Source organism: Chiloscyllium plagiosum, chromosome 12 (assembly GCF_004010195.1).
Source record: "Chiloscyllium plagiosum isolate BGI_BamShark_2017 chromosome 12, ASM401019v2, whole genome shotgun sequence".
Lineage (NCBI taxonomy): Eukaryota > Metazoa > Chordata > Chondrichthyes > Orectolobiformes > Hemiscylliidae > Chiloscyllium > Chiloscyllium plagiosum.
In genome coordinates, this window is record NC_057721.1 from 48,093,064 (window position 1) to 48,120,956 (window position 27,893).

At 41.7% G+C, this 27,893-nt stretch overlaps 1 protein-coding gene across 1 annotated transcript in view; it reads left to right on the forward strand.

Moving 5' to 3' along the window:
- The window catches only part of stxbp5l (syntaxin binding protein 5L), a 546,595-nt gene that overhangs the window by 194,979 nt on the left and 323,723 nt on the right, over positions 1 to 27,893 (forward strand). Inside the window, exon 5 of the mRNA XM_043700990.1 lies at positions 22,611 to 22,745. Within this exon, the coding sequence (XP_043556925.1) occupies positions 22,611 to 22,745 (135 nt within the window). The remainder of the gene's footprint in view (positions 1 to 22,610; positions 22,746 to 27,893) is intronic.

Sequence of the window (27,893 nt, forward strand, 5' to 3'; positions counted from 1 at the left end):
TCCCAACTCCATCCAACAGTGCCCCTTCCCCCCACCCACCCCCGAATCCTCTCCAACACAATCCCCACCCCCAGGCCCTATGCGCGTCTCCCTCCGGTCTGTCCCCACCACCTTCCGGGGCAGCCGGACTGGACACCAACAACAAAACTGCTGCTGCTGCCACCTCCTTTTGGGGGCATGCACGCACGCACGCACACACACAACCTTTTACTGCCATGTTTTGACAGGTTCCACTTTTGCCCTGTACAGGACAGTGTTGGAGAGATTATCTGAGGAAGGGGGGGTTTAGGGTACATACCTGTGTAGAACTCTTGGGAAAGAATGTGGAGAGAGAGAGAAGGCGGGAGGTCAGTCATTTAGAGATGGTGCCTGGGCTCCCATCGATGTCCAGGACTGTTCTCGGCAGCATTTCAGTAAGCCGAGTTCACTTTTAATCATTGTAAACAAAAGACGCGAACTGTATTGGAAACACGTCTTTGATGTAATGTTTCTATCGGGACCTTGAGATCTCCTTTGGATAGTCCAATATTCCGATAGTTGATATTCGGATAATCAAGGTTCCTCTGTACATGCTGGTACTATCACCTTGTCTGCTCGCCTCCAGACACCATCCTCTCCTTTGAATGTCCCCTGCAGTTCCCATTTCTCTCTCTCTTCCTGCGGGGTGTCCTCCTGTAGCTGTTGAATTTGGACAGCGTCCTTTGCTAATTCAATAGTGGCTATCATAACCTCGTCAATGGCTTTTTGTTCTAGGACTTTCTGAGCTGCTCAGTCTGCTGCCTGGTTTCCTTTGAATTTTAGACAACCTGGGCTCTCATTTGCTGGCTCCTTTTGATGGGCTTTTATTTTTATTACTGCAGCTTCTTTTGGCTGTTCACTGGCACACAGTAGTGTCTGAATTCTTAATTGGTGTGCGATAGGGGTTCACCCTGCAGTGATGGACCCTCTTCTACCCATGCCACAATGTAGTCATGGATTACATCGAAGGCATATTTACTGTCCACACACATATATACATATATATACACACACACACACACACACATACACAAGTTTTCCTTTTGCTAGTTCATGTGCTTTGGTGAGTGCTACCAGTTCTGCTACCTGTGCAGACTGACCTCCACCAATCCTCCCGGACATGACTGTTTCTAACTAATCATTTATTACAGCCCATCCTGTTTGGGCAACCCTGCTACGTATTTTTGTGGCCCTTCCACGAAGAGGGTCTCCTCGGCTGTGTCTAGGGGCGATATCCTTTACTCTCCCCCTATCTTCATCCCCATCTATATCCCCACAGTTGTGTGGTTCACCTGTGTCTAGGATTCCCTCAGCTGGGTTTTCTCCCGTATCCCTAACTATTATCACGGACTAACTTGGGCGTAAAAGAACTGCCTCCCACTTTGCCCTTCTCATATTGGAGACAGCCCTCAGTTTCCTTGCGTTTAACATCTCTACTAGGGTATGTTTAGTGTGGAGGATGACATTCCCTGTCATTACTATGGGCTCACTAACCCTAACGGCCCAAGCAGCACAGTCTAAGGCTGCTATGCACCTGGGCAACCTGGTGACTGCTGGCCCTTCTGTCGTTGAGTAGTATCCTACAGGCCTTCTCCTGCCACTGTGGTCTTGATGATCACTACGGAGTAAAGTCCTCCCTCATTATTACAGTGGATGTGAAAATCTTTGCTGGGATCTGGCAGCCCTAACCCAGGGGCCGATATGAGTTGAGTTTTAAGCTAACTGTATGCCTCCTCCTGTTCTGGCCCCCAGATTGCAAGTTCCAAGGCGGGCTTGCCTCCTTTAGTTAATCTCTGGATCGGTTCCGCCAATTTTGTGAAATCGGGTGTAAAGCTCCGACTGTAGTTGAGTAGCCCCAAGACCTTTCTGACTCCCCTGACAGTGGCAGGTCGTGGCATCTGTTGGATTGCCTTCTTACAGTCGTTGGACATTTCTTTGAGTCCCTGGGATATAAGATGTCCCGGGTATAAGACTTGTGTTTTGCCAATTTGTGCCTTTGTGGGGCTAACTTTTAACCCTGTGGTTGCGAAGTCCTGTAATACTAGACATAAAGCTTGGTAGTGTCCTGATTCGGACTCTGAGGCAATTAGGATAGCATCTACATATTGGGGGGTCATGCTACCCTCTGGTCAATCTATTCTCTTAAGAATGTCTCTCATCATCCTGTGAAAATTAATGGGGCTGTTGCGGAACCCTTGTGGCAGGTCAGTCCATGTGTACTGCCTGTCCCTTAGTGTAAAAGCGAATTTATTCTGGGACTCAGAGTGTAATGGGATAGACCAGAACCCGTTGGCTTTGTCTAAAACAGTAAAAATCTTGTGTTCGGGGCCAAACTGTTTAAAATGGTGGAGGGGACTGCTACAAAGGGGTACAATTTGGGCGTGACCTTATTTAGTTCTGTATAATCAATGGTGAGCCTCTGGCTCCCATCAGGCTTTATTACTGGCCACATTGGGGAATTAGTTGTACGTGTAGTTGCTTTCAGGATTCCCTGTCTCACTAGTCCTTGCACTATCTCCTCAATTGCTTTTTCTGCTTCGGGTTTTAATGGATATTGCCGATGGGGCTTATGCTCCAGTCTGGGAACCCTTATCGAGTCTATGTTAACTCGACCTGTATCTAACTTTGTTTCTGCCCATGCTCCTGGGTCGAAGGCGCAGATGGCTCTGAATTCCCCCCTTTTCAAGGTTCCAGTCCCTACTGGTTACTGTAGCCACTTTAATAGTTTCAAGGTGACTTGTAAGTTTCCCAGTCTCAGTCTTTCAACCGTCCTGTCTGGGCCAAATCAATTTCCCTTTTGCACAATCGGTTAGAATATTATATTCTTTCATGAGATCATTGCCCATTACGGTGACCTCGTTATTTTGGAATACATAGAATTTCATGGGGATATATACATTGTTTATTTCTACGAGGGTAGTTTTGCTTAGGTAAGCTGGTGTTTTATTCCCTCCTACCCCGGTTAAGTGAATCATTTTATTTGTGTGGGCTATGGGTAAGTTTGTGTTAGATACGGTCGCTCCTGTGTCTACTAGCATTTCACATTTCCACCCTCCTATTGCAATGGGCATGTAAATTCTCCCCTTTCCTTTATCCTCATGAATGCGGGCAGCTGGTTGTCTGCTCTGCTGAACTTGGGATTCCCGCGGTTCCGCGTTGTTCTGGGTGGTGTTTGGGGGTCCCCCATGCTTTTCCCAGCATACTGCTTCTATGTGTCCTATTCTGTTGCAATGACTGCAATATTTTACATTGTTCCCTGCTCTATCCTCTCTTCGTGGGGCCCTACATTCTCTAGCAAAGTGTCCTTATTGGCCACAGTGGCAGGATAGTTTTATTCTATCTCATCTCCATTCTGGTAGGATGCTTTATCAGGTCTTGCCTTTATTGCGGACCTTCTGCATCCTGCACCCTGCTAGCCCACTCAATTAGATCATCATAATCCTGGAACATCATTACTTCCATTTTCAGGATGACTTGGTCGGCCCTAGAGAGCCCATCTGTAAAAGCCTGAATGAATGCCCGGTCCCCCTGATTTGGGTTCACTTGCCCTGAGCATTCCTGACAGACCCTAAATAATCATTCCCCATACTCAGAGGCTCCTTCCCCTTTAAGTTGCTTAGTGGTCATTATCCTACTCCAGTTCGTGGGAGCATTTCCTATCACCCTTTGGATTTCCTCTTTAAAATTGGCAAGGGGGCCTGCTGGGCATCTATCTTGGCTGTAAGGGAAGGACATGTGTCTACCATCGTCACCTGAAGTCTTGGGCTGCTGTGGCATCAGGTCCACCAGCTGCCTGTTTCCACTTATCTGCTGGGCAAGCTGCCCGGTCCAGCTGGTTTATGTCTCTCAGGTGTAGTTGGTTCCCTACTATCCAGCTCTTCCCAGAACTTGGTGTTTGCGCTCCGGGGCTGTAATTTGACCAGGGAGGCCATAATTTTCTGCCACTCCCCTGGGGGAGGGTTTATAATTTGCTTTGGGCTGTAAGTCTGTTCCTCCTCTGGTTACTGGCGCTAAGTTATACTCTTGCACAGTTCGTCCAACAGAAGGAGCAGTTGGTCCCTGCTGGGCGGTCTCGTAAGGGGGAAGCAAATATACATCTGAATACATCTTAACTCCTGCTCCTACTCTTGTATTCTCTCCTCCAGCTCTTTAGCTTGTTCCTGGTCCTTTCTTCACCTACCCACGGAGGCACTCACTTGTTCAATTAGACCTGCTAATTGGGACACAAACATTACCCCTATCTTTTTACTTTTATTCCGTCACTATCTCTTTTGTACTAATGTCTGGGATGATTCTCAAACACTTTTCTTCATTTGCTCTGTCAACCCTTGTCTGTCTGCCTTGTGTTTCTCAATAAGGGAACCTGCAGTATCCCCCTTGAAACTTTGACCTGCCATTTAGCAGATTGTGTACCCTCAGATACCACTAACAGTAAAGTGTTCCTAACCAATAAGGACTTCTCTACTCCCTGCCAATAATACTGTCTCAGCACCATCCGTATGGTCATAGCAGCCTCCTAGCAAGGTGGGACTTCTCTACCTTCCCGGCCCCAACTACTAGTCGGTACCTACCAGTTGGCTGGGAATACTGTCTCAATAGGGTGTGCTCTCTTCCGGGACTCCTGTACCAGCCTCAGAGTCACCAGCCTTGGAGTCAGAGTCGGGGTTCAATGACAGAGTTTATTGTACAAGGAAATATTGGAGCTCTGGGGAGAGAAAGACACCGCCAGCACAGTGGTCAGCTGTGAGTCTTCTCTCAACCCATTGCACATGGTCAAGATACTTTTATACATTTTGTAATATAATAGGTCAGTGATGAGGTTATTGTCTTTGTAACATAATTTGTTTATTGTAAACATTGCAGAATCATTGATAGTTTTGGTGATGTCATTGTCAGTTCCAGCGCAGCCTTTGTTAATTTCTACATCTGCGCTGAAGTCCATTACTATAGTAATGGGTGCTGATTGCTCTTCCTGAGAAGGACAATTACTGCAGCCCTGGCTATAAGCACTTTGTATCGAGTCCATATCAAACAGTTAGCATTTCTATCAAAGGTGTTGGCTGGACCCAGACACTTTGGTGGGCATTATACGCTACTCGTGTGTATTCTCTCACCCACCTGCCTGAAACTAATCAACTACGTTCTGAGTGCTTTGTACTGGCATTGAGGTGACCCCAGGCAGTATCTGTGTTTGCTCTGCTGTGTCTCTCCATATTGTGGTACAGCGGCCATCTTGTGTGTCAAGTGGCCATCTTATGGCTCAGTGGCCATCTTGTGTGTCTGTGTTCCTAGTGTCACTCTGCCCTGTGCCATCTCCCACTTCAATTGGAATATGTGGCAAGTGGGGCATATAAGTCGCAGGATATTCTGATGGAAGTGGACACCTTCCCCAGTCTGACTGAGCTTGGGGAACACCACTTAGATGAAGGCAATTGCATAGCTTCAGTCAGGACATAGCCTGAACTGAGGGACTCCAATCAGCCCACGGCAAAGCCAAATCTATGCCAAATGATTAAAGTTTTCTTCAGGATCCTGGCTGGCAAGCCATTGTAGTTGCTGCAGGTATGTGGATACAAGATAGCAAAAACATCCCACCAGAGCTAAATTGAGTAAGAGAACTCATAGGCTGGTGTTCAGGACGGTGCACACTCTGGAAAGTCCAACTACATCTAGTTTGGAACAGTTAAGTTGCTTAGCAACATCCAAATCAGAACCAATCAAAATAAATGTCTGGTTAAACATTCTCCCAGTTCTAATGGAAGTCGAAACCGGCACAGCCATTTCAGTGATGACAGAACCAGTCTTTAACAAAATTCGTTCTGACTCCAACCCTTAAGTTCGCACAATACCTTGGCTAGACTGAGAAACTATACAGAGAGCCTTTACAGATTAAGGGTATAACATTGGTTCTAGTCTGTAATGAGAAGCAGCGGCTTCAGTTACCATTGATTGTAGTAAAAGGTTCAGGCCCAAGCTTGATGGGGTGAAATTGTTTGAGAAAAATTCATCCAGATTGGCTCAATGTTTTTTGATTAGAAAATGGCTGCCTGGTTGATGTTCTAATGAAATACCTGGAAGATTTTCAGGAAGACTAAGCGACTATCAAACTAGCTAAGTTCATCTTGCATGTTGACCAGGAAGCAATTCCATGATTCGGCAAGACCTGCCCAGTGTCATTTGCACTATAGGTAAAAGTAGAGGCAGAACTCAGAAGACTGGAAAGTGAATGAATCATCATACCATTACAATATGCAGAATGGACAGCACTGGTCATACCAGTTGTGAAGCTTGATAGGTCAGTTTGACTTTGTGGGGATTTTAAACAAATGATAACTACATAATCTCTCGCATAGAGATTTATACACAAAGATGGCTGTGAGGCTGTCCTACACAAAGCTAGACATGAGCCATGTGTGCTTGCAATTGTGATTAGATAAGGATTCCCAGAAGTATGCTAAAATTATTAGGCGTAAGGGTTTGTACCAATATACAAGACTGCCATTCGGGTATTGTCAGCCTGCGCCATTTTCCAGCGAATGATGAAGAACATTTTAGAAGGTCTACCCCAGGTTGCCATTTATCTAGATGACGTGCTAATAACAGGATAGACCAATAAGAAGCACTTAGAGAACTGGACGGAGTCATTGGACATTTCTCCCAGGTAGGTGTACGCCTTAAAAGGGAAAAATATGTCTTCCAGATGACCTACTTGGGCTATAGAATCAACAAGACTGGACTACACCCATTGGAAGATAAAGTGAGGACAATCAAAGGTGCTGCAGTCCCACATCTGTACTGGAGCTTAAGTCTTTCCTTGGGCTGGTGAATTATTACAGAAAGTTTATACATAGCCTGGCCTCCATCCTGGCACTTTTATAACAAAATGTAAAAAAGAGTTAGCCTTGGAAATGGTTGCATAGCCAAGCCATAGCTTTCAGGGAAGCGAAGAAACAGCTATCATCTGCTAAGGTATTGGCACACTGTGATCCCAGGCAAGATCTGGTGTTGACATGTGATGCCTTTTCATATGGCATCAGGGTAGTATTAGCTCATTGGTAGCCCAGTGGAGGGAAATGCCAATAATGTATGCATCCAGGACTTTGGCTAATGCAGAGCTTAATGCAGAGCCCAGATAGAGAAGGAAGGTTTGGTAGTCATATTTGGAGTCAGGTAGTTCCACCAATGCTTTGTTGGACATAAATTTATAAAAATAACAGACCGCAAACCCCTGCTAGGTCAACTTAAAGAGTACAAGGCAGTGCTGCCCATAGCTTCAGGCTGAATTCAGCAGTTGGCTCTAATACTAAGTGCATATAATTACAAGTTAGAACACCATCTGGGAGGCCACGTAGCAAATGTGCATGCATTGAGCTGCTTCCCACTGGCAGATGCAACACTGGTGGTGCCGACACTGGAAGAGTCCAAAACGGTTTTAAATTTTCTGGACACGCTTCCAGTTACGGCTGACAATATCAAACATTGGAAGCATAAGACCTGGTTCTGACAAAACTGAAACAGTTGGTGGTGATGGGGGAATCAAAGGGCTGTCCCAACCAGAAGTTAAACCTTTTTTGTACCCGGAGAGACCAGATCATGGTAGAGAATGGCATATTATTGTGGAAAGCAAAAGTGATTGACCCAAACAACTCCACCACAGTCATCCAGGGATTTCCAAATTTAAGACGTTGGCAAGAAGTTATGTCTGGTGGCTAGGATTGGATGCAGACATAGCTGCATTGTTGGGACTGTGCTCAGAGTGCCACAAGGACATTAACCATTGCCAGCAACTCCCCCACATTCATGGGAATGGTCAGGTAAACACTGGACTCCATTACATGTTGATGAGGCAGGTCCTTTCATGGACTCAATGTTCTTGGTCATTGTGGGCACCCAGTCAAAGTGGCTGGACATGCATAGAATTCATTAGTCAAACACAGGGACAACAATAGAAAAACTGCACATATCTTTTGCATTGCACAGACTGTTGGAAGTGTTGGTTACAGATAATGGGCCATCGTTTACAAACAGGGAATTTAAGTATTTCCTAAAGTGGAATGTTATTCAACATATGAGGACAGTTACATACCATTCATTATCCAATGATCTAGCAGAAACAGCAGTCTGAACTTTGAATGCAGGCTTAAAGAAACAGCCTACAGCTTCACTAGATACCAGACTGTCTCTGTTCCCATTAAAAGACCACCCCTCATGCAATTAGAAGGACAGCTCCAGCTGAGTTGCTTATAGGGAGAAGACTTCACATCAGGTTAAATCTGATCTTCTTGGACCTGGGGGTGGGGGGAACAGCATCGGGGAGGCCAATGCCAAATACAGGACTCTGCCTAAGCGAGAAAGATAGTTTACCACAGGGGAGAAAGTTTCGTGTAGGAATCATGGGAATGGCCCTGCATGGTAAGAGGCATGGTTGACGCAACATCAGGTCCAGTGAGGTATGAAGTTTGGGTAGGTGCGATGGTCCTGTACAAGCATATGGTCCATATGAAAGCTGCGAGCTCGAAAATGGAGCGGGAGCAAAATGTGCCTGGTTCCACAACATCCTTTATGATTGTTCTGGAATCCGTGGGTTCTTCCTATCCATCAAGCATTGATGATATCTCGGAATCCGAGATGGACACGGCGGATGTCACTGTCTCAACACCGTTCCAACTGAAGGAAAGAGTGAATTTCTTCCAAGATGCTCTGGGTGCAAGAGGGGAGCTATGTATCAGAGGCAGAGTTGGGGGAGCCTGACCCAGTGCTAAAATGCCCCAAATGGAGTTACAAAAAAAAAGAACCGTCCTTTGTCCTCAGACTCATAGCAGGAGGGATGTAGTGATTGTAGTGAGGTCAGCCAGATGGCCCTCATAGAATATGAGATCCCCGATTGGACCACGTTAACAGCCCCAATCAGAGAATCCTGGCTAACAGATACGAACAGACTCAGATATCCAGTTCATCTGAGAGCAGGCTCAGTGTTAAGGATTTTCAAATGTAAATAAAAGTTACTTGATTGGATACTGGCCTGCGTGGAGTTATTTCAGGCACTATGATTACAGATGTCTTCAGCCTGTATTGTCTAGGTTCCTAATTAATGCAGTTGCCCTTGAAGGGCCTCATATCACTCAAAAGCATAACTTGCATTCTCAGTGCAAATAAAATCCACTTACTCTGCACACTCCAACTGTTGATAGCTTCCATTCTCCATTTTTTATTGCACATTAATATTTGACATGGAGATGGAAGACAGGTTGTGCTTATCAGATTATAGAGTCATAGAGATATACAGCATGGAAACAGACCTTTTTTGATCCAACTCTTCCATGCTGACCAGATATCCTAAATAAATCTAGTCCTATTTGCCAACATTTGGCCCATATCCTTTGAAGCCCTTCCTCTTCATAGACCCATTCAGATGCCTTTTAAATGCTGTAATTGTACCTGTTTCCAAACTTTCTCTGGCAGCTCATTCCATACATGCACCTCCTCTGTGTGAAAGTTTTCCCCTTAGGTCACTTTTAAATATTTCCCCTCTCATCTTAAACCTATACCCTCTACTTTTGGACGCCCTTACCCTGGGGAAAAGACCTTGTCTATTTACTCTGTCCATGCCCGTCATGATCTTATAAATCTCTATAAAGTCACCCCTCAGCCTCCAACGCTCCAGGGAAAATAGCCCCAGTCTATTCAGCCTCTCCCCAAATCTCAAACCCTCCAACCCTAGCAACATCCTTGTAAATCTTTCTGAACCCTCTTAAGATTCCCAACATCTTTCCTATAGCAGGGAGACTGGAATTGCATGCAGAATTCCAAAAATGGCCTAACCAATGTCCTGGAAAGGCACAACATGACCTCCAAACTCCCATACTCAATGCCAATAAAGACAAGCATACCAAACACCTTCTGTACTACCCTATCCACCTGTGACTCCACTTTCACGGAACTATGATCCTGTACTCCAAGGTCTGTTTATTCAGCAACCCCCCTCGGACCTTACCATTAAGAGTGTAAGTCCTGCCCTGATTTGCCCTTCCAAAATATAGCACCTCACATTTACCTAAATTAAACTCTATATCTGCTACTCCTCGGCCCATTGACCCATCTGATCAAGATCACATGTTCAGCCTGATAATCAAAAGGTGCTCCCAAACCTTCATGTTTCTTCCTTTCTAACACTCACTGTTGACCCCATTACTATTGAGATTCCACACACATACACCCTATTCTTTCATTTACATCTTAATTTACCAAAATTAACTTTTAAGTCCTGGCCCAACAACTTAGTCAGTTCAACCACTGTGCACACTGTCATCTCATCAAAGCCATGGCGGTTTTGATCCCAGCCCTGCAGTAACCCATATCCTCCAGATTAATGTCTTTCATTCTTCTATGTTGAGTTGCCCCCTTCAAACTGATTGTCTCCTTTGCATGGAGGCACGATTCCTCTAATCCCTGCTTACTCCCAAATGGCTACCAAATTATCTAAGATATGCAAAGCATGAAGTAATTTCAATGGCTGTTTTCAAATTGGAAGGAAGTACATAGTGGTGTTGTCCAGAGATCTATATCAAGATCAGTTTGTTGATGTATATTTCAAATGTTGCAAATGATACAAAGCTCAGGAAAATCTTGAAAAGTTTTGACAGTGTGAATAATAAGTTGGCTTTAATGGCAAAGGGATTGGTAACCAAAGGCCAACAACTAAAGGTAATTGACAGAGGAGTCAGCATTTCAGTGAAGTGAACTGTTGTACATAGTGAGTTGTTATAAACTGGGATGTATTGCTTGAAAGGGAAGGAAAGCAGAGTACGCTATAAAAAGGGAACTGAATGAATGCTTGAAGGGGAAATATTTTCAAAGCTGTGGGGAAAGGGCAGAGGAATGGGACTAATTGGATGGCCTTTTCAAGTTCCTAACTCAAACACATTGGGCTGAATGGCTGCCTTCTGTGCTGTAAGATTCCATATCTGTATAAATAGTATAACTTCTTGTGTTGATATTTGCCTGCTCTCTACTTTTTTATTATTGTAATTGTTTCCATAAATCTGACAAATAAGTTTTTAATTATTACAACATACACAGGGTGATGCAATATATTCATCAAAGACATTATTATGTACAAACAGTGAGACAAATAACAGATTTCAGGAGCATGTTACCAGGCTAGAATAATGGGCAGACATATGGCAGATGGAGTTAGTAGAGATGTGTGAAGTTACGCATTTTGGAAAGAAAATTGAAGAGTGGCAATACATGTTATCCGTTCATTTCCTGTAACACCAGGCTGCTCAAAGTAACTGAAACAAATTCTAAGCATTCAGTTCAAACTTTCCAGTGAACCTTTTTGACGTAATATATTTGATCGTCAACACAGATGCAATTATCAATCAGTCAGACGGATTTGAGAGCAACTGAGCCACACATCTTTTTTTGGAAGATCCTTTAATATACACTCTATAACCATGTGTTCCGACTTCTGGATTTGTATTAATCCTTCTGCATTCAATACCCTAATCTGATGCTAACAGGAATACAAACCTGATTGAAAATTTCTCATTGTCCAGTTTCAAATATAAAGGTGCTAATGCTTGAAAGATTGATTAAATTTGTATTACTGGTGGGCTGTTTGTCCTGAAAGTTGTTATTTTATCTACTTTATGCTTAATGGTTGATAATAGGAGACAGAGTCAGATGTCTATTTTACTTCCAGCAGTGTATCTTTGCCTGATGCAGCAAAGTTTATGTTATCCCTTGTAACAAAAGAAACTAGACTGTGGGCAACAGGATATTGAAATATCCAACAGTATTGCAACTCAGTAATAATTACAAATATTACATTAATAGGCATATATATGTTTGTTAAGTTATTCAAATACAAAGAGCAGCATCCTTCTGTCAGAGTGTTGAGCTTCAAGTGGCCTGAATTAAATGGTGACTGGCATAGTTGCACTCTTCGCGATAATACAATGATGATTTCATGAACATGTATCTAAAAGGCATACTGACATACTGGGCTGAATTTTACCAGATATCAGACAAGTGTCAACTTCCAGGAGTTTCGTTCAGGGTTTCTCTCTATGAGCCTTAGTGAGTTTCCTCACACTATTCACTAAAATGCACTTCATTACAAATGCACAATACCTGTATGGCACCTTTCTGATCCTATCTTCCCTCTCATCAGAAGTGGAAGTGCTCACGACTACCAGGACCACTCAGAATTCCTAGCACTGTCACTATATTGAAATACAGTTGTCCACCAGATTACATACTCTCACTCTGGAGTTGCCATGCACAGTTACTGTGAATTGCCCTAAAGGTGGAGATAGAGACAAGTAAACACCCTAATTTGCCAACAGGAATCTGGAGGACCTACTGGATGGGATTGTGCACAACAGCGTCATCCTATGACCGCAGAGGAGACCACCACCAGCCTGGCAGCCTGGTCCAAAGTTATCATTTTGCCAAGGTTCATGGTCTACCACTCTCAAATTACATGCTACATTTTCACTCACACTCTCACACACCCAATCCACCCAGACTTCTAACCCTGCTTACCATCTATGTTGCCTACTCACATACTCAGGATACCCATCACCTTTCTCCACCTGCACCATACTAACAGTTGTGCCAGTCACTTTCATATCACTCAACCTCTTCCTTTGTCTCATTCCAGGAGATAACAGCCCACAATAGGACAGGTAGAACCAATATTGATAGTGGAACAAACAGAGAATGCTGGAGGAACTTAGCAGGTCTGCCAGCATCGATGGAGTGGGAAACAGAGTTAACATTTTGGGTCTGGTATTATTTTTTCAGAACAGAACTGAACAGAACAAGAACTTCTGTTTCTCCAACATTCTCTTTATTTGTTTTAGATTTCCAGCATCCACAATAGTTTGCTTTTAAACATTGTATGATTTCAAGAAATAGCATAGAGTTGAAGAGATCAAATACATGGAAAAAAGCAGGAACTGACTATTGAGTTGGATGATCAGCCATGATCATATTGAATGGCGGAGCAGTCTCAAAGGGCCAAACGGCCTAACCTGTTCCTATTTTCGATAGAAGAAGAAGCCACAGATCTCTCAGTGCCATGCACTGGCAAGGCTGTCTCCTGCACCCTCCACTAGCTCAGATACTGTCTCCTCCATGGATATTTAACTGCATTAAAGCACATGCTGGTGAGTACATCACTGCTATGTCTCTGAAACTGCTTAATTAGCAAACATCCCAAGCCAATGGGACTTGGAGGGCTGCTGGAGACCAGGCACTTGCTTAGCCCCAGGCTGGAGAGCATCTGTTGCTGCTGGCAATTGAAAACATCATATTCACAAGAAGACAGAGGAGCAATAAGCAGGTTTTTGGGAGACACTGGTCAAACTGACTCAAAGGTTGTCGGACTCCACCAAAACTGTTTGTAGTGTTCTACTTCTAGAATATCTGGCTGCTTATATAGGCAGGTTGGTGGCCACAATGGAGAACCTAGTTCAGGTATCTCAAAGATTGCTGGATATATATACACACAGACCTGAAGCCCATCGCTTATTGATGTTCAGCAACAATGGCAAGGTGACAGGGACGAAGAACCTTGACCTCACTCCATGTGCTCCTTCCTAACAAGGAGACAGGTCAGTGCCAATGGGCACCCAGCCAGAGGGGAGCCATATACATATCCAGAATTGCCCTCTCAGGACACTTCAACTCTCTGGAATTCAAACTGGGGAGGGTGAACCTGGGCATGGCGCACTCTGTGTTTGGGTCCTCTAGCCACAAATGCCAAGGGGCCATCCAACCAAAACATCGAGACCAACAAGTTCCACTGTATGGCAGGCCCCCTGTCCCTCAGCTGTGGAGCCCAGACTGCACCTAGACATTGTGGAAAAGAAAGGAAGAAGAAGACCTTCTAAGCTTACTTAGGTGGCACGATGATGTTGTTGTAAATATAAATTTGCAGCAATAAAAAGGTATTTTGGTCTTTATTGCCAGGAGGTTGAGGTTTAATGTTGGGGAAGTCTAGTTATAACTATGTAGGATGGTGGAAAGACTGCACCTGCAGTACCATGTACCGTTTTGGTGCTTGTATTTAAGAAATGATATGTATTTAAGTCAAGGCATTTGTGACAGTTCAAAAGGGTTTAACTAGACTAATTTACTAGGCTCCTGGAATGAACGGGCTGTCTAGAATGGCTAAACAGATTAGGCCTTTATTAATGAGAGTTTAGAAAAATGGGGGGGGGGGGGGGGGGGGCGATCTTACAAGATTCTGAGGGTCCTGAACAGGGTAGATGTTGAGAAGTTGTTTCCACTAATGGGGAATCTTGAACTAGGGGACATAGTTACAGACTCTTTTTAAAAGTGAAATGCAAACGAATTTTGTCTCCTAGAGTTTAGTGAATATCTGGAATTCTTTATGCCAGAGATTTGTGGAGGCCCGGTCAGTGCAAGTATTTCAGGAGGGGATAAACAGATTTTTGAAATATTGAGGTGTTGAAGGCTATGAGAACCTGACACAAAAGGGAAGTTAATGCCTGGAGTAGATCAGCCAAGGTGTGAATAAAACAGCATCTGCTCCATGGATTCTTCCAAGTTAATTGCTATTTTGGCAACTACAATGAATCTTTACAGTCCGCAAATCATTACTGAGACTTCATGACCATTAGTGGGATTGATCTGTAATGTTGCTTTGATCTTTCCCATATTCTCACCCTACCTCTTTACTTAACAGTTCACCTCCACGCTTTATCCCTGTGTCCCAGGTATACCATGTCATCATGCCAGTCATGGCTGTGCATTGCCCACCCATCGAAACCAAGGACATGCTGTCGATAACCTCTCACTCCCATATTACCCCTTTTCCTGTCATTCTCTGTCATCTCCCCCGATATGTTTAATTGTCTCCTTCATAATTATTATCCTCTCTACATCCCAGCATGCTGCCTCAAATCCCCACAATTGAATTTTCCAGCTTCTCAACCACTGGAGTGACCCCTGATAACCTCCTTTTGACTTTAAGTGGACAGCCCTCCAGTACTGAACATGATCTACACTCTTGACTAATTGGATGGATTTCCCTGACTGACTTACCATGACTGTCTGGACTGGTTGCTGTGAGTCGACACAGCTGACCATGACACATTCCCCCTATATTTTGAGGCACCGCCATTTTTGTTGTGTATTTGCTTCGTATTCTGCTGGCAAATAATGCAGGTGTGAGATTGATGTAGCAATGTGTCTATATAGCAATGTGCCTGATCACTGCTGACAACTATGACAAGCTGTCTGGCTCTGTGTCTGCACTAAATGGCAAGGCAAGACAGAATTAGAGTGAACTTTTAAGATCTACCTTAGGTGGCAAAATACAAAAAGGCCAAGGTAGGGCAGAGTTGTTGAGAGCATTCAAAAAGGTGTAAAGGGAATGAATACTAAGAGTGCAAGTGAGGAGCTATAAGATGCTTCCTGGTTAAATCCATCAGATGCAAGCTTGACTCTGTGTGCGAAGTGCATGAGCAGCAGCATTAGAATGATGGGTGCTGGTGCACTCCTGTAATGTTCCCAGCTGATATCACTCTGCAAGTCAGTTTCAAGATAGAAATCTGGCGATATAGATCACATCGATCTTGGTTTTAATGAGGTGGTCTATCACTGAAAAAACAAGTATGCAATGCTGCAGATTAGCTTCTAACAAAAAAAATTACACACCAGACATGACAATCAAAATAAAATAAACCAAATTATTTAAATGTTAAAGAAATTTAAAGATTTTGCAACACCCAGTAAAGTACCTTCCCATTAATCACAAAAGTACTCCTTTACAGTAATCACATGAGAAAGAATTCCATTCTGTATCAAAGATACAGGGTTTAATTTGCTCCCTGACTTGAGAATCTGATAGCCTCTTCCTTGAGTCTTCATGCAATAGAGTTTAGACTTTCCTAGCTTCAAGTAACCCCTTCAGGGCTTTCACCAAGCACTTGTGGTTTGTAAGTTTTAAACTAATGCCTTACACTAAAGTAAGCTATTTCTCAACAATTCCAAGTCATCTCCTTTCTTTAAGAGTAACTGATTCTGACAACCAGCTTCAGCCAATCCTATTGCAAAAGTACCAAACTGAAACCCAAAAATATTTTTGAAGGTATGGGTGTTTCTCCTAAGCAAGTAAAAAAAAATCATTCTCTGACATTCTAACCTGAAAACCCAAAGTGCAACTGTTTACTTTCACAGAATCTTTACAGTGTGGAAGCAGGCCATTCAGCCCATCAAGTTAAACTACCTTTCCAAAGAGTATCCCGCCCACACCCACCCCATCCCTATAACACTACATTTTCCATGATAAATCCACCTAGCTTGCACACTATCAACAATTTAGCATAGCCAATCTACCTATTATGCACATTTTTGGACCATGGAAGAAAACCGGAGCACCCAGAGGAAATCCACACAGACACAGGGAGAATGTGCAAACTCCACATGGACAGTTACCTGAGGATGGAATCAAATCCAGGTTCCTGGCGTTGTGAGGCAGCAGTGCTAACCACTGAGCCATCTGTTCATTTGTTCCTTGTACTTTGTTCCCTTTAAAAAAAACTCTCCCAACGTAAACAAATTCTCATTAGCCTCCAGGAACCATGTCTCTCATACTGTTTTTTTTTAAAGAAGTCAGCAAGTTTACAGAATTGGATACAAGTTAATCATTAAGCCCCTTTAAACAAAGTTCATGTGCCATTCGTTTCAATCCAAATTATAAAATAAACTGTGTAGATAAATCAAAACCTTACATCACACTCCAAAGTTCATCATTGAAGTGCAGATCTATATTTTAAGTGAGGCTGAGTTGTGCCTTAAGGGTGCGCAGAGGCTGATATGTATCAAGTACCAATGTCCATGGATGCAGGCAGTTTCTGCCCATAGAGCAAGTCATGAGTTGTTGGTGACAACTGTCTAAAGTGGAGGTCTAGAGGACCAAGTGGGAATGTGTAGTAGCCAAGTACCTGCACTCTCTTTAATATTTGGAATTGCCGCTATCTCACTTCTATCTGGTGGGTGGAAGAGTAGAAAACTGCATATCAATGACACTATATGAGGTGATAATGCTAATGTATGTAAGTAATTGCAAATAGACTTCTTGCTGATTACTGCTGAGGTTCTGTTCTTGTTGTGTTCAACATGTGATTGCAGAATCTGACTTTTCATCTCTTGACATCAATATTTTCTCTGGATTTCACTCTGTTTTCCCAACTGACTGGCCAATGTCCATGTCATCCAGGGCTGAGAGGATACCACCCTCTGTCATAAATTTATATTGCTTTACTGAATCTGATAAAATTACATATAGAGCTGATGTTTTTTCTTTGACCCATTAAATTGAAAGAGACCATGTGCACATGGAATATTCTCATAAAATGGAGTGCAGTGATGGTTGTTTTCGATTCAACCGCAAGGTCCATATCCTATTTATCTTTTTATGAGGCGGATAAATGCACACTTTTCATAGGTTCAGTGACAAGTATTACTGAATACAGTATGAAGTACATTACCTTTTACTTTTCCTTGTTTTGAATTGTGTACCAAGATGGGAAAAGGACTGCTTTAAACCAAGGACTGTGGAAGGAATTGCTTTTCTTTTGAAAAATCAAATTACTGGAGCACATTGGGGTTGTGTTTACACTGTTGTTTTGTTCAAGCAATGAGGTTAAGCTGAGACCCAGTAGCACAGTGGGTGTGTTATCACTAAGAGACAGGCTGCTGATTGGTTTTTCAAGTAGAGCCAGTTGTGTGGGCCAAAATAACCAGCATAAAAGCTCTCTAACTGGCTCCTGGGCAGCTTGCATGTTAACAATGTAGAGATAGATATCTCCACATTGCAAAACAGCATCTCTCCTTTACTCTTTTTGCAGTGAAACAACCAAAAACTGAAAGATATATAGCTATTGTCTTCTACCAGTTGCTACAAGCTGTTAGCTGTAATCAGTGATTTGAGAAATTGAGCAATTAATATGTCTACACCACAACCACCCAGTGACTTCAGCAACGAACTGAGAAGATTTGAATACGAAGATCAGAAATAAGAATGACTAGGAAGAGTCAAAACTGGACACCTCATTAAATTCTGTAGTCTACTGCTATTGAACTGCATTTCCACATTATTCTTTCCAATATCCATAACAATCATGTTTATTTAAAAGTAAAAATTCTGAAGATGAGTAATATTTTCTCTACACAGATGCAACCAGACCTACTGAGTTTCTCCAGCACTCTTTATGTTTGATCCATGTACATTTGTTTGTCTGTGTCTGTCTGCATCTGTATGCAGGTGTTTAATAAGGGGTTAAAATTCCAGCTAGTTGAGTATTAGGTCGATAATTCATATTGTTGTTTGATTTATTTGCAATAGGCAGTGATTCATGTTAAATATTGAAGTTATAAAGTATTTTTTATTAATCTGAGACCAGCAGAAAAATAAATTGGGGATATTGAGATTTGATGTTTGATTAAATCTTTAAATTTTGTGGGGCCTGAGTATCAGCACACTTTGCTGAGTGGGTTGTGTCACCAAGAATTTAGCATGCAAAACAAGAACCTCCAACCATTGTATCCATCCTAATTGTTTTTCCTTGTTATCTATTTTTGAAAGCCTTACTTACTTCTCTCCCTGAGTCCCTAAGGACTAATTATTCAATTTTTGGAGTGTTAATAGCATTCAAAATAATTGGGGTTTATCATTACTTGGCTCCTGAGGAACATTTTTATTTCAACTAAGTGTGCTATTGAATAGAAAGGTCAATGTGGATATGTCATTCTTGCAGGCGTGCCATCTTTTTCAATTACTTAAAGGAAAATCATGTTAACACTGGACAAATTACCTTCTGCGTGGCAGCTACAAGAACTCATCACTATGTAACAAGATTTTAGTGGGATATGTTTTCCTTCATGGCCCTGCAAGACAAGCTATAAGCACCTGACTTATAACCAGATGGTAATTTGATTTGAACCTTGCGTGGTCTGTCACTCCAGCTTGTTTCTCACACTTAGAAATGCATTTTGCATCTTGGCAGCTGCTGTCGCTGACACTATTCATAAAATAAGTCATTGCTTTAGGAGTCAAGAGATGTGAGGGGGAAATTGGATAAAAGAAACATTCAACAAAGAAAAAATGACCTTTAATAATCAAATAATCATTGGCAGGTGTTTGACTTAAATCATGGAAAAGATTTTCATAATTCACTTATGACTGAATTCCCATACACTTTATTATCCTTGACTGATATCTATTCACTTTCAGAAACAGATTAATTTTGTACCATGTCCTTAATAATTGAACTATAGAATTAAGTAGGATCTTAACTTATAGTATCAAATCCAGCCTTTTATGCTAAATTATTGTATTGTTGGCTATTGTCATGCTGCTGTTGTACAAATTGGGTACATATGGAACAGAAACTAAATGTCATGTCAACCATAAAACTTCATGAGAAACAAAATCAATTATGAAAGTCTGCAAAATATGGGATCCCCTCTCACTGATTTCACATTGAAAGCTCCTCAGGATGTTTTATTATGTTAAATTCAGTCATAGTGGATTTTTAGGTTAAATTGATGAATACGTGGTTCTGGAAAGCATCTCTCTTAAGCACGTTGTTGTACCAATTCTTATTTTGGTTTAATCATCTTATAAATGGCTATTACATATTTTCTAATTTTATTTGGTTCTAAAATTACAGAACTAAACTTGTTAGAATCTATCCAAATGGCTCCACAGTTACTCTGTCAGATGAACCATTTGAAATTTTGAATGCTACCATCTTTAACTATGTTGGCAAATCAAATTATCATACAACAAATTAAGAAGAAAAAATCCTGAGAGGGAAGTATAATAAGATCTTTCAATTGTTTTGAGGTTTTGGTTTGCTTCAAATTCTTTTCCACCAATATCATTTAAAATGGGACTGAAAATAAACCTACAAGTCACATCTTTGAGTTCCAGTTTCATTGCTTCAAGGTGAAAACCAGTGGACTCAAAGGTTTGAATTCTACCAGCCACTGAGTGCCAGGAATAACAGCACAGAACTACCACTGGGCAAATTTCCCAGCAATGTGCAAGTGACAGGCCAGATGCAAATTGGCTATCAGTTCCACAATGGTGGACAGCCAAACTACTCCACTCAGGATCTTACCAGGGACAGTTTAGCATGATCATCATAGTTGGCACTTTGTTAGTAGTAGACCAACTCTTCCCCATTCTCCCCAACTTACTGTGAGGTGAAAGCAATTTTCATGGAGGTGACCTCCCTGCAGTTTCCCAGGCTGTCATCAGGGTCAAAGGGTCAAATGGCCAAAGATTTGAGTTGTACTGTGGAAAAAAAAGGTCCTCATTGCCCCAAATATCCGACTAGACAGGTTTCTGTCTGATGGGTGTGACCATTTGTCCTCGGGCATCTTGAATACTTCATCACTATTTAGCTGGCTGAGAGTGAGGTTTTGTTGAGGTCTCTAATCTGCCCCACTATCTCTGTTAGGCAGCTGAAGCATCATACATACTGGCCGTCTGATTGAGCCAGCAGCATCAAGAGCCTTCTCACTGTCTTAATTGGCACTGTGTGCCAGGAGGCAGCCAATTAAGAGGTTGCCTCCAGGTAGATAGCCAAGCAGATCCTACTGTTGGTAAATATTTAGCCTAAATACACCTGGGAGGAAGGATATTTATTTTAAGACCCTATCAATAGTTAATAGCTCTGACTAAGCTCTTTTAATGTTTTAAATTCACTCCGAATTGAGGACTGAGACTCACAATAAATTTGACTGAATAGTTTTACCGTATTGAAAGGTTAGCAGTACCGTTACAATGTTATCTCCAAATCTATTATGATGATAGGACATTGATTAACTAATATTATCCCATTTTAGCACAGTAATCCATAAATATTTAGTAAAAGGAATCAGAAAGCAGAAAAGACAGAAACCTACATGAAATTTCCATTTCCTTTTCCTGGTTAAATTGTTTGATAGATACATGTGTCTTGTCAAATAATTAACAGAGAAACATATGGAATCATTTGTTTAATCAGACATATAGTTTCCTTTCTCTGGTGGTCTTGCCCCTCAGCAACAGCACAGCCTTTCAGAAGATCTGGAAGTGAGCTGCTTTCCACTTGAAATGTAACACTATTTGCATTCTATTTGTTTAATACAATGCTCCACTAACCAAGACAATCATGTCCTGAAACAAACTGCAACTAACCAAGACAATATCTGCTTTCTGGGCAGATATGTAGCTTATATTTATCACAATAGATTTTAACCTTCTTCAATCCTCTCAATAAACTTTGTCAAGTTTTCTTTTTAATTGCATGGAGTGTTAATTGATTTCTCTTTGAAGATAATTTTTTGAAGAACTTTATTTAATTAGGGTTACCCACTTTATGGATCCCTATGATACACAATTTGCTTTGAGTAATGAAACTATATACTTGGGTAATGCAAAATACAATTACATTAGATAAAGAAAAATGACACAATTATTAATTACTCAACACTTGAGATCCATTGAGACTTTATTAATGTCTATTGAAGTCCAAGTTATTATTTTGGGAAACCACAGTAATACCAGGTAGTAGAGATGATGAGGGGCCAGGAAGAGCAGGAATTCTCTTACATAGAAATCCAAGAGATAAAAATGTATTGGGGGAGAAACTAGGGAAAGATACAAATTCAAACCGGGAGCAACAGAGAACTTTAGACAACTTCAGCCTAGTGGACTAGGAGAAGGGCATGAAGTGGTAGTAAATGGCAGCATTTGTTTACAGTCAATTATGGAATTAAATGAGTGGAGATGTGGGTTGTACAGGGTTAATGGCCAAGTTTAAAGGAAATAATGGTTTGAAAGGATCAGGACAGTGAAGATGGCGGTTAAGGCACAATTGAGCAGGTCAGTAGCTGCAGGAACATTGTGATGAATAGATGGGCACGTGCTAAATAGTTGGGATTTTAAGAGTGAAGTTTTAAATGTACTGAGAATCATTGATTCATCCAAACTATCCCTCAGCTTCCTGAACAACTTTTCTACTCTTAAGCATAATTTTCAGGACTTAAATGCAGCTTCCTTACCAAACCAAATCTGGTGACCTTTTCCTTGTGCTATTTGTTGATTTAACTAGCCTTCCTTTCTCCCTTCTTCCATCATCCTTCTCAATTCTACCTATATATTGTTTCTCTCTTTTCATCTTCTTCCCTTTCTCCCTCATCTCTTCTGATTCCTTCCTGCATCTTATTCTCTCTATCTCTCTCCTCTTTATCCTTTTTGCCCTCAACCTGCCCTTATTGAGCTCTCCCACTCTTCGTCCAATTCAGTGGTCCTGGCCATCTCCGCTTGTTCAACCTTAATGATCCACTTATACCTGACTTCCGTGTGCATGATTACAGAAGCTCAACTAGCTTTTCCAAACGAATGAAGATATTACAATTGTGTTTTCCAATCATTTCATGATTAAAATAAAATGAATTTCTCGCTGGGAAAATTATTTTTCTTTCTTGTAAAAATGTATTATTTTAATGAGTTTTGGAAGTATTTTATGTTATAACTCATGTTTCTGTTAATCTAGGATTACCTTCTGCCATCTCCCTTTCCAGAGTAAATGGTTGTATGTGGGCACAGAGCGAGGAAATACATACGTTGTGAATATCGAGTCATTTGTCCTATCGGGATATGTCATAATGTGGAATAAAGCAATAGAACTGTAAGTATTGTCCATGACTAAATAACGACCATTATTGTGGAAAGAAAGTCAAATCTTTGTGCACCAGTCTACCTTGCTTTTTTTCTTCCTCATAGATCATAGAGGCATAGATCAACATCAGATATATGTTTTTTGTTAGGAATACCAATACATTGTAACAAAAGTCATTCAAGAATAAGTTTTCTGGTAAAGTAGACCATTGAACTCTTAAACAAAACTGTGGCTTACAATATAATTTTTCACGCAATACTGTACCAATGTACTCAACCAATATAATTTTCTATGATGGGGCACAACAAAAGCTAACCAAAATAGTCCTTGGGATGACAGGATTGTCTTTTGAGAAGAGATTTAGGAAACCTGATCTGTATTCACTACAGTTTCGAAGAATGAGTTGTGAGCTATTAAACTTTCAAAATTCTTAAACTCTATGACAAGGTGGACATGGATTAGATGTTACCCCTGACTGGTGAGCCGAGAACCAGAGGACAGAATCTCAGCATAAACGGTAGACCATTTAAGACTGAGATAAGGAGGAATTTCCTCACTCCAAAGGTGGTGAATCTTTCGAATTTTTTACCCATGAGGAATTTGGAAATTCAATCATTAAGGATATTCAGGAAAGAAATAGGTAGATGTCTGGAGACATATGGCATCAAGGGATATGGAGATAATTGATTGGTGGAGAAAGCTTGATGGGCTGCATGGCTCACTCCTGTTCTTATGTTCCTGTCCCAAAAACAGATTACCTCGTAATTTTCACATTGCTGCGCATCCCATTCTTCTACGCCCTCATCCAGGTCATTAACAACAATGACAAAACGCTGTGGCCCCAAAACAGATCCTTGTCGTACACCACTAATACCTGAACTCCAGGATGAACATTTCCCATCAACTACCACCCTCTGTCTTCTTTCAGCTCGCCAATTTCGGTTCCAAACATCTAAAACACCCTCAATCCCATGCCTCTGTATTTTGTACAATAGCATCCCATGGGGAATTTCATCAAATGCCTAACTGAAATCCATATACATCACATCAACTGCTTTACCCTCATCCACTTGTTTGGTCACCTTCTCAAAGACATCATTAATATTTGTGAGGCATGACCTACCCTTCACAAAACAGTGTTGACTATCGCTAATCAACTTATACCTTTTTAGATGATTATAAATCCTATCTCTTATATCCTTTTCCAACATTTTAACCACAACCGAAGTAAGGCTCACTGGTCTGTAATTCCCAGGTTTGTCTTTACTCCTTTTCTTGAAAAGGGGACAACATTTGCTATCCTCCAGCCTTCTGGCACTATTCCTGTAGACAATGACGACATAAAGATCAAAACCAAAGGCTCTGCAATCTCCTCCCTGGCTTCCCAGAGAATCTTAGGATAAATCCCATCCAGCCCAGGGGATTTATCTATTTTCACACTTTCCAGAATTGCTAACACCTCCTCCTTGTGAACCTCAATCCTGTCTAGTCTAGTAGACTGTATCTCAGTATTCTACTCTGCAACATTGTCTTTTTCCAGTGTGAATACTGACGAAAAATATTCATTTAGCGCTTCTCCTATCTCCTCGGACTCCACACACAACTTCCCACTACTATCTTTGATTGGCCGTATTCTTACTCTAGTCATTCTTTTATTCCTGACATACCTATAGAAAACTTCAGGTTTTCTTTGATCCTATCTGCCAACAACTTCTCATGTCCCCTCCTGGCTCTTCTTAGCTCTCTGTTTAGGTCCTTCCTGGCTAACTGGTAATTTTCAACTGAGCCTTCATGTCTCATCCTAACATAAGCCTTCTTCCTCTTGACAAGAGATTTTTAACTTCTTTAGTAACCACAGCTCCCTCGCTTGACCACCTCCTCCCTGCCTGACAGGCACATATTTATCAAGAACAAGCAGTGGCTGTTCCTTGAATAAGCTCCACATTTCAATTGTGCCCATTCCCTACAGTTTCCTTTCCCATCCTATGCATCCCAACTCTTGCCTAATCACATCATAATTACCTTTCCCCCAGCTATAACTCCTGCCCTGTGGTGTATACCTATCCCTTTCTATCGCTAAAGTAAACATAACTGAATTGTGATCACTATCACCAAAGTGCTCACACATCTCCAAATCTAACACCTGGCAGGGTTCATTATCCAGTACCAAATCCAATGTGGCCTCGCTCTTTGTTGGCCTGTCTACGTACTGTGTCAGGAAACCCTCCTCCGCACATTGGACAAAACTGATTCATCTAAAGTACTCGAACTACAGTATTTCTATTCAATATTTGGAAAGTTAAAATCCCCCATAATAACTACCCTGATACTTTGACGCCTATCCAGAATCATCTTTGCTATACTTTCCTCTACATCTTTGGAACTATTCGGAGGCCTATAGAAAACTCCCAATAAGGTGACCTCTCCTTTTCTGTTTCTAACCTCAGCCCACTGGACGAGTCCTCAAACATCCTTTCTGCCACCATAACACTGTCCTTGACTAACAATGCCACATCTCCCCCTCTTTGACCATCTTCTCTGTTCTTGCCGAACCATCTAAATTCCGGAATCTGCAAAAACCATTCCTGTCCCTGCTCTATCCATGTCTCCATGTACATTGAAGTTCACCCACCTTATTTCAGATGCTCCTGGTGTTGAATTAGACACACTTCGAACCATTTCCTTGCTTGTCAGTGCACTCTTGCGACCTTGAAACCTTATTTCTGACCTCAAAACTCTCACTTTCTGGACACTGAAACTACAATTTAGGTTCCCATCCCCCTGCTGAATTAGTTTAAATCCTTCTGAAGAGCATTAGCAAATTCCTCCCCCCCCCCCACTCCCCTCCCCAGGATATTGGTACCCCTCTGGCTCAGGTGTACACCATCCTGTTTTGTAGAGGTCGCACCCACCCCAGAATGAGCCCCAATTATCCAGGTATCTAAAACCCTTCTTCCTGCACATTTCCAAAGCTATGTATTCATCTCCTCTCTCTCCCTATTCCTTGCCTCGCTAGCACATGACATGGGTAACAAACCAGAGATAACAACACTGTTTGTTCTAGCTCTAAGCTTCCACCATAGCTCCATGAATTTCTGCCTTAAATCCCCATCCCTTTTCCTACCTATGTCGTTAGTGCCTATGTGGACCACGACTTGGGTCTGCTCCCTCCTCCTCCCCCCACCCCACCACTACCCCACCACCCAAGAATCTGGAAAACACAATCTGAGACATCATGAACCTTGGCACCTCTGGAAGCAACATACCCAACCGTAAATGTCTCTCATTCCCACAAAACCTTCTAGTCTTTGTTTTATCCTATCCATTATCTCCTTGAAAATTTTGCTTGGATTTTTTCTCCAAAGTCATTTTATGTATAGTAAAACATAGATGACTTACAGCACATATTAGACAGATGATTTCAGTTTCCAAAAAAACATATAATCCAGAGAATATTCAATAGTCCAATATCTTCCAGTATTTCCCAGGTAGTTCTTAAAGACACTAGACAAAGTGATTAAGAAGACATATGGGATACTTGCCTTTATTAGTCAAGGCATAGAGTTTAAGAGCGGCGAAATTATGCTGGAATTGTGTAACTGTTGGTTTGGCCACAGATAGTGTATTGTGTGCAGTCCACATCTGCACTGGAGAGGATGCAGAGGAGATTTACCAGGATTAGACAGTTTTATTTATGATGACAGCTTGGATAGACTGTGGCTGTTTTCTTTATAGCAGAGTAAACTGGGGGTGTACATGATTGATAAATCTAAAATTATACGGGAAACAGACAGGGTAGACAAAAAGCAACCTTTCCTCTTGATGGAGAGATCAATGACCAGTTGTCATAGATTTAAAATAAGGGCAGGAAGTTTAGAGGAAATGTGAGGATTTTTTTTTCACCCAAAGGGTGATGGAAATCCGGAACTCACTGCCTTTAAGGGTGATAGAGGCAGAAACCCTCATAACATTTAAGAAGTATTTAGATGTATACTTGTGATGCTACATCTTCCAAAGCTATGGGCCATGTGCTACAAAATGAGATTAGGATATTTAGGTGCTTGTTTTTGACCAGTGCAGACTTGATGGACAAAAAGGCATTTTCATGTGCTATATAAATATGCATTCCCAGCATAACTAAATTAAAAGCACTTATTATATTTGCAATGACATGGAACTGCAAACCAGGTGAAGACTATCCTCCTCGTGGCTGTGAAGATCACTGTTTCCCTTATATTCTACATACTGGATGTATAAAGGTAGCAGTAGGTTGACATCAGTTCACCATGTGTAGAAGCAACAGGAAGTAACAGAGGCACCATTGAGAAAGAGATGGGACTTTATCCTACTATTTGCAAGATGGAAAAGCCAGAATTAAAAGGCATGTAGATTCATGAAAATAGAGGGACCACAATATCAATGGGATTGATGCCACACGCGCTTACCATTGTCTGTCAGCATGCACCCTTGGCATGTAACCAAATGAAGGAGTTCATCTTTTTGAATACCCACTTTGCTATAAGTGATGTGGCTCTTAAAGTAGTAGCAGAACAGGATACATCTTGCTTCTCAACACTTCTTGTTTGAGTAGTGAATAAGGAAAATTAGCATGCATAAATGTTGACACTTTTAGTATACTGACCTTGTTTCAACCCATTCATATTAGTCAGATCATGATCACGACCTTTTGAGCTCAAGGAGTATATTTACATGTATACATTGCACCAGTTCCGATATACTGCTGATGAGGGACCATAGTGCTTTCAGAAACATTAACTGTTCACACATAAGTTAAAAAAAAACTTCATTTGCAACTTGGTCGCACTGTCATGCATTTCTGGAGCAAGTTGGAGGTTTTTGTAATAGCCGATAGACAACAATAGCATAGCATTGCACAGACACGGAGAAAACATTTACAGTATCACGTGTACTGAAACATAAGCAAGACATGCAGAGAAGAAGGAAAAGAGGGGAAGTTTTGTGAGGACAGACAAGTCAGAGTGTGTATAGAGGGGCTCATCCCAAAAGGATCTCTTTGACCACCATTTCTACCTCACAGTGAGCTTGGAGCGGTGCCTCAACAGGTTACACTTCACAAAGGGGATAGTGATGGAGTTGTGCTGCCTCTTTCACAATGACATGGAACTGCAAACCAGG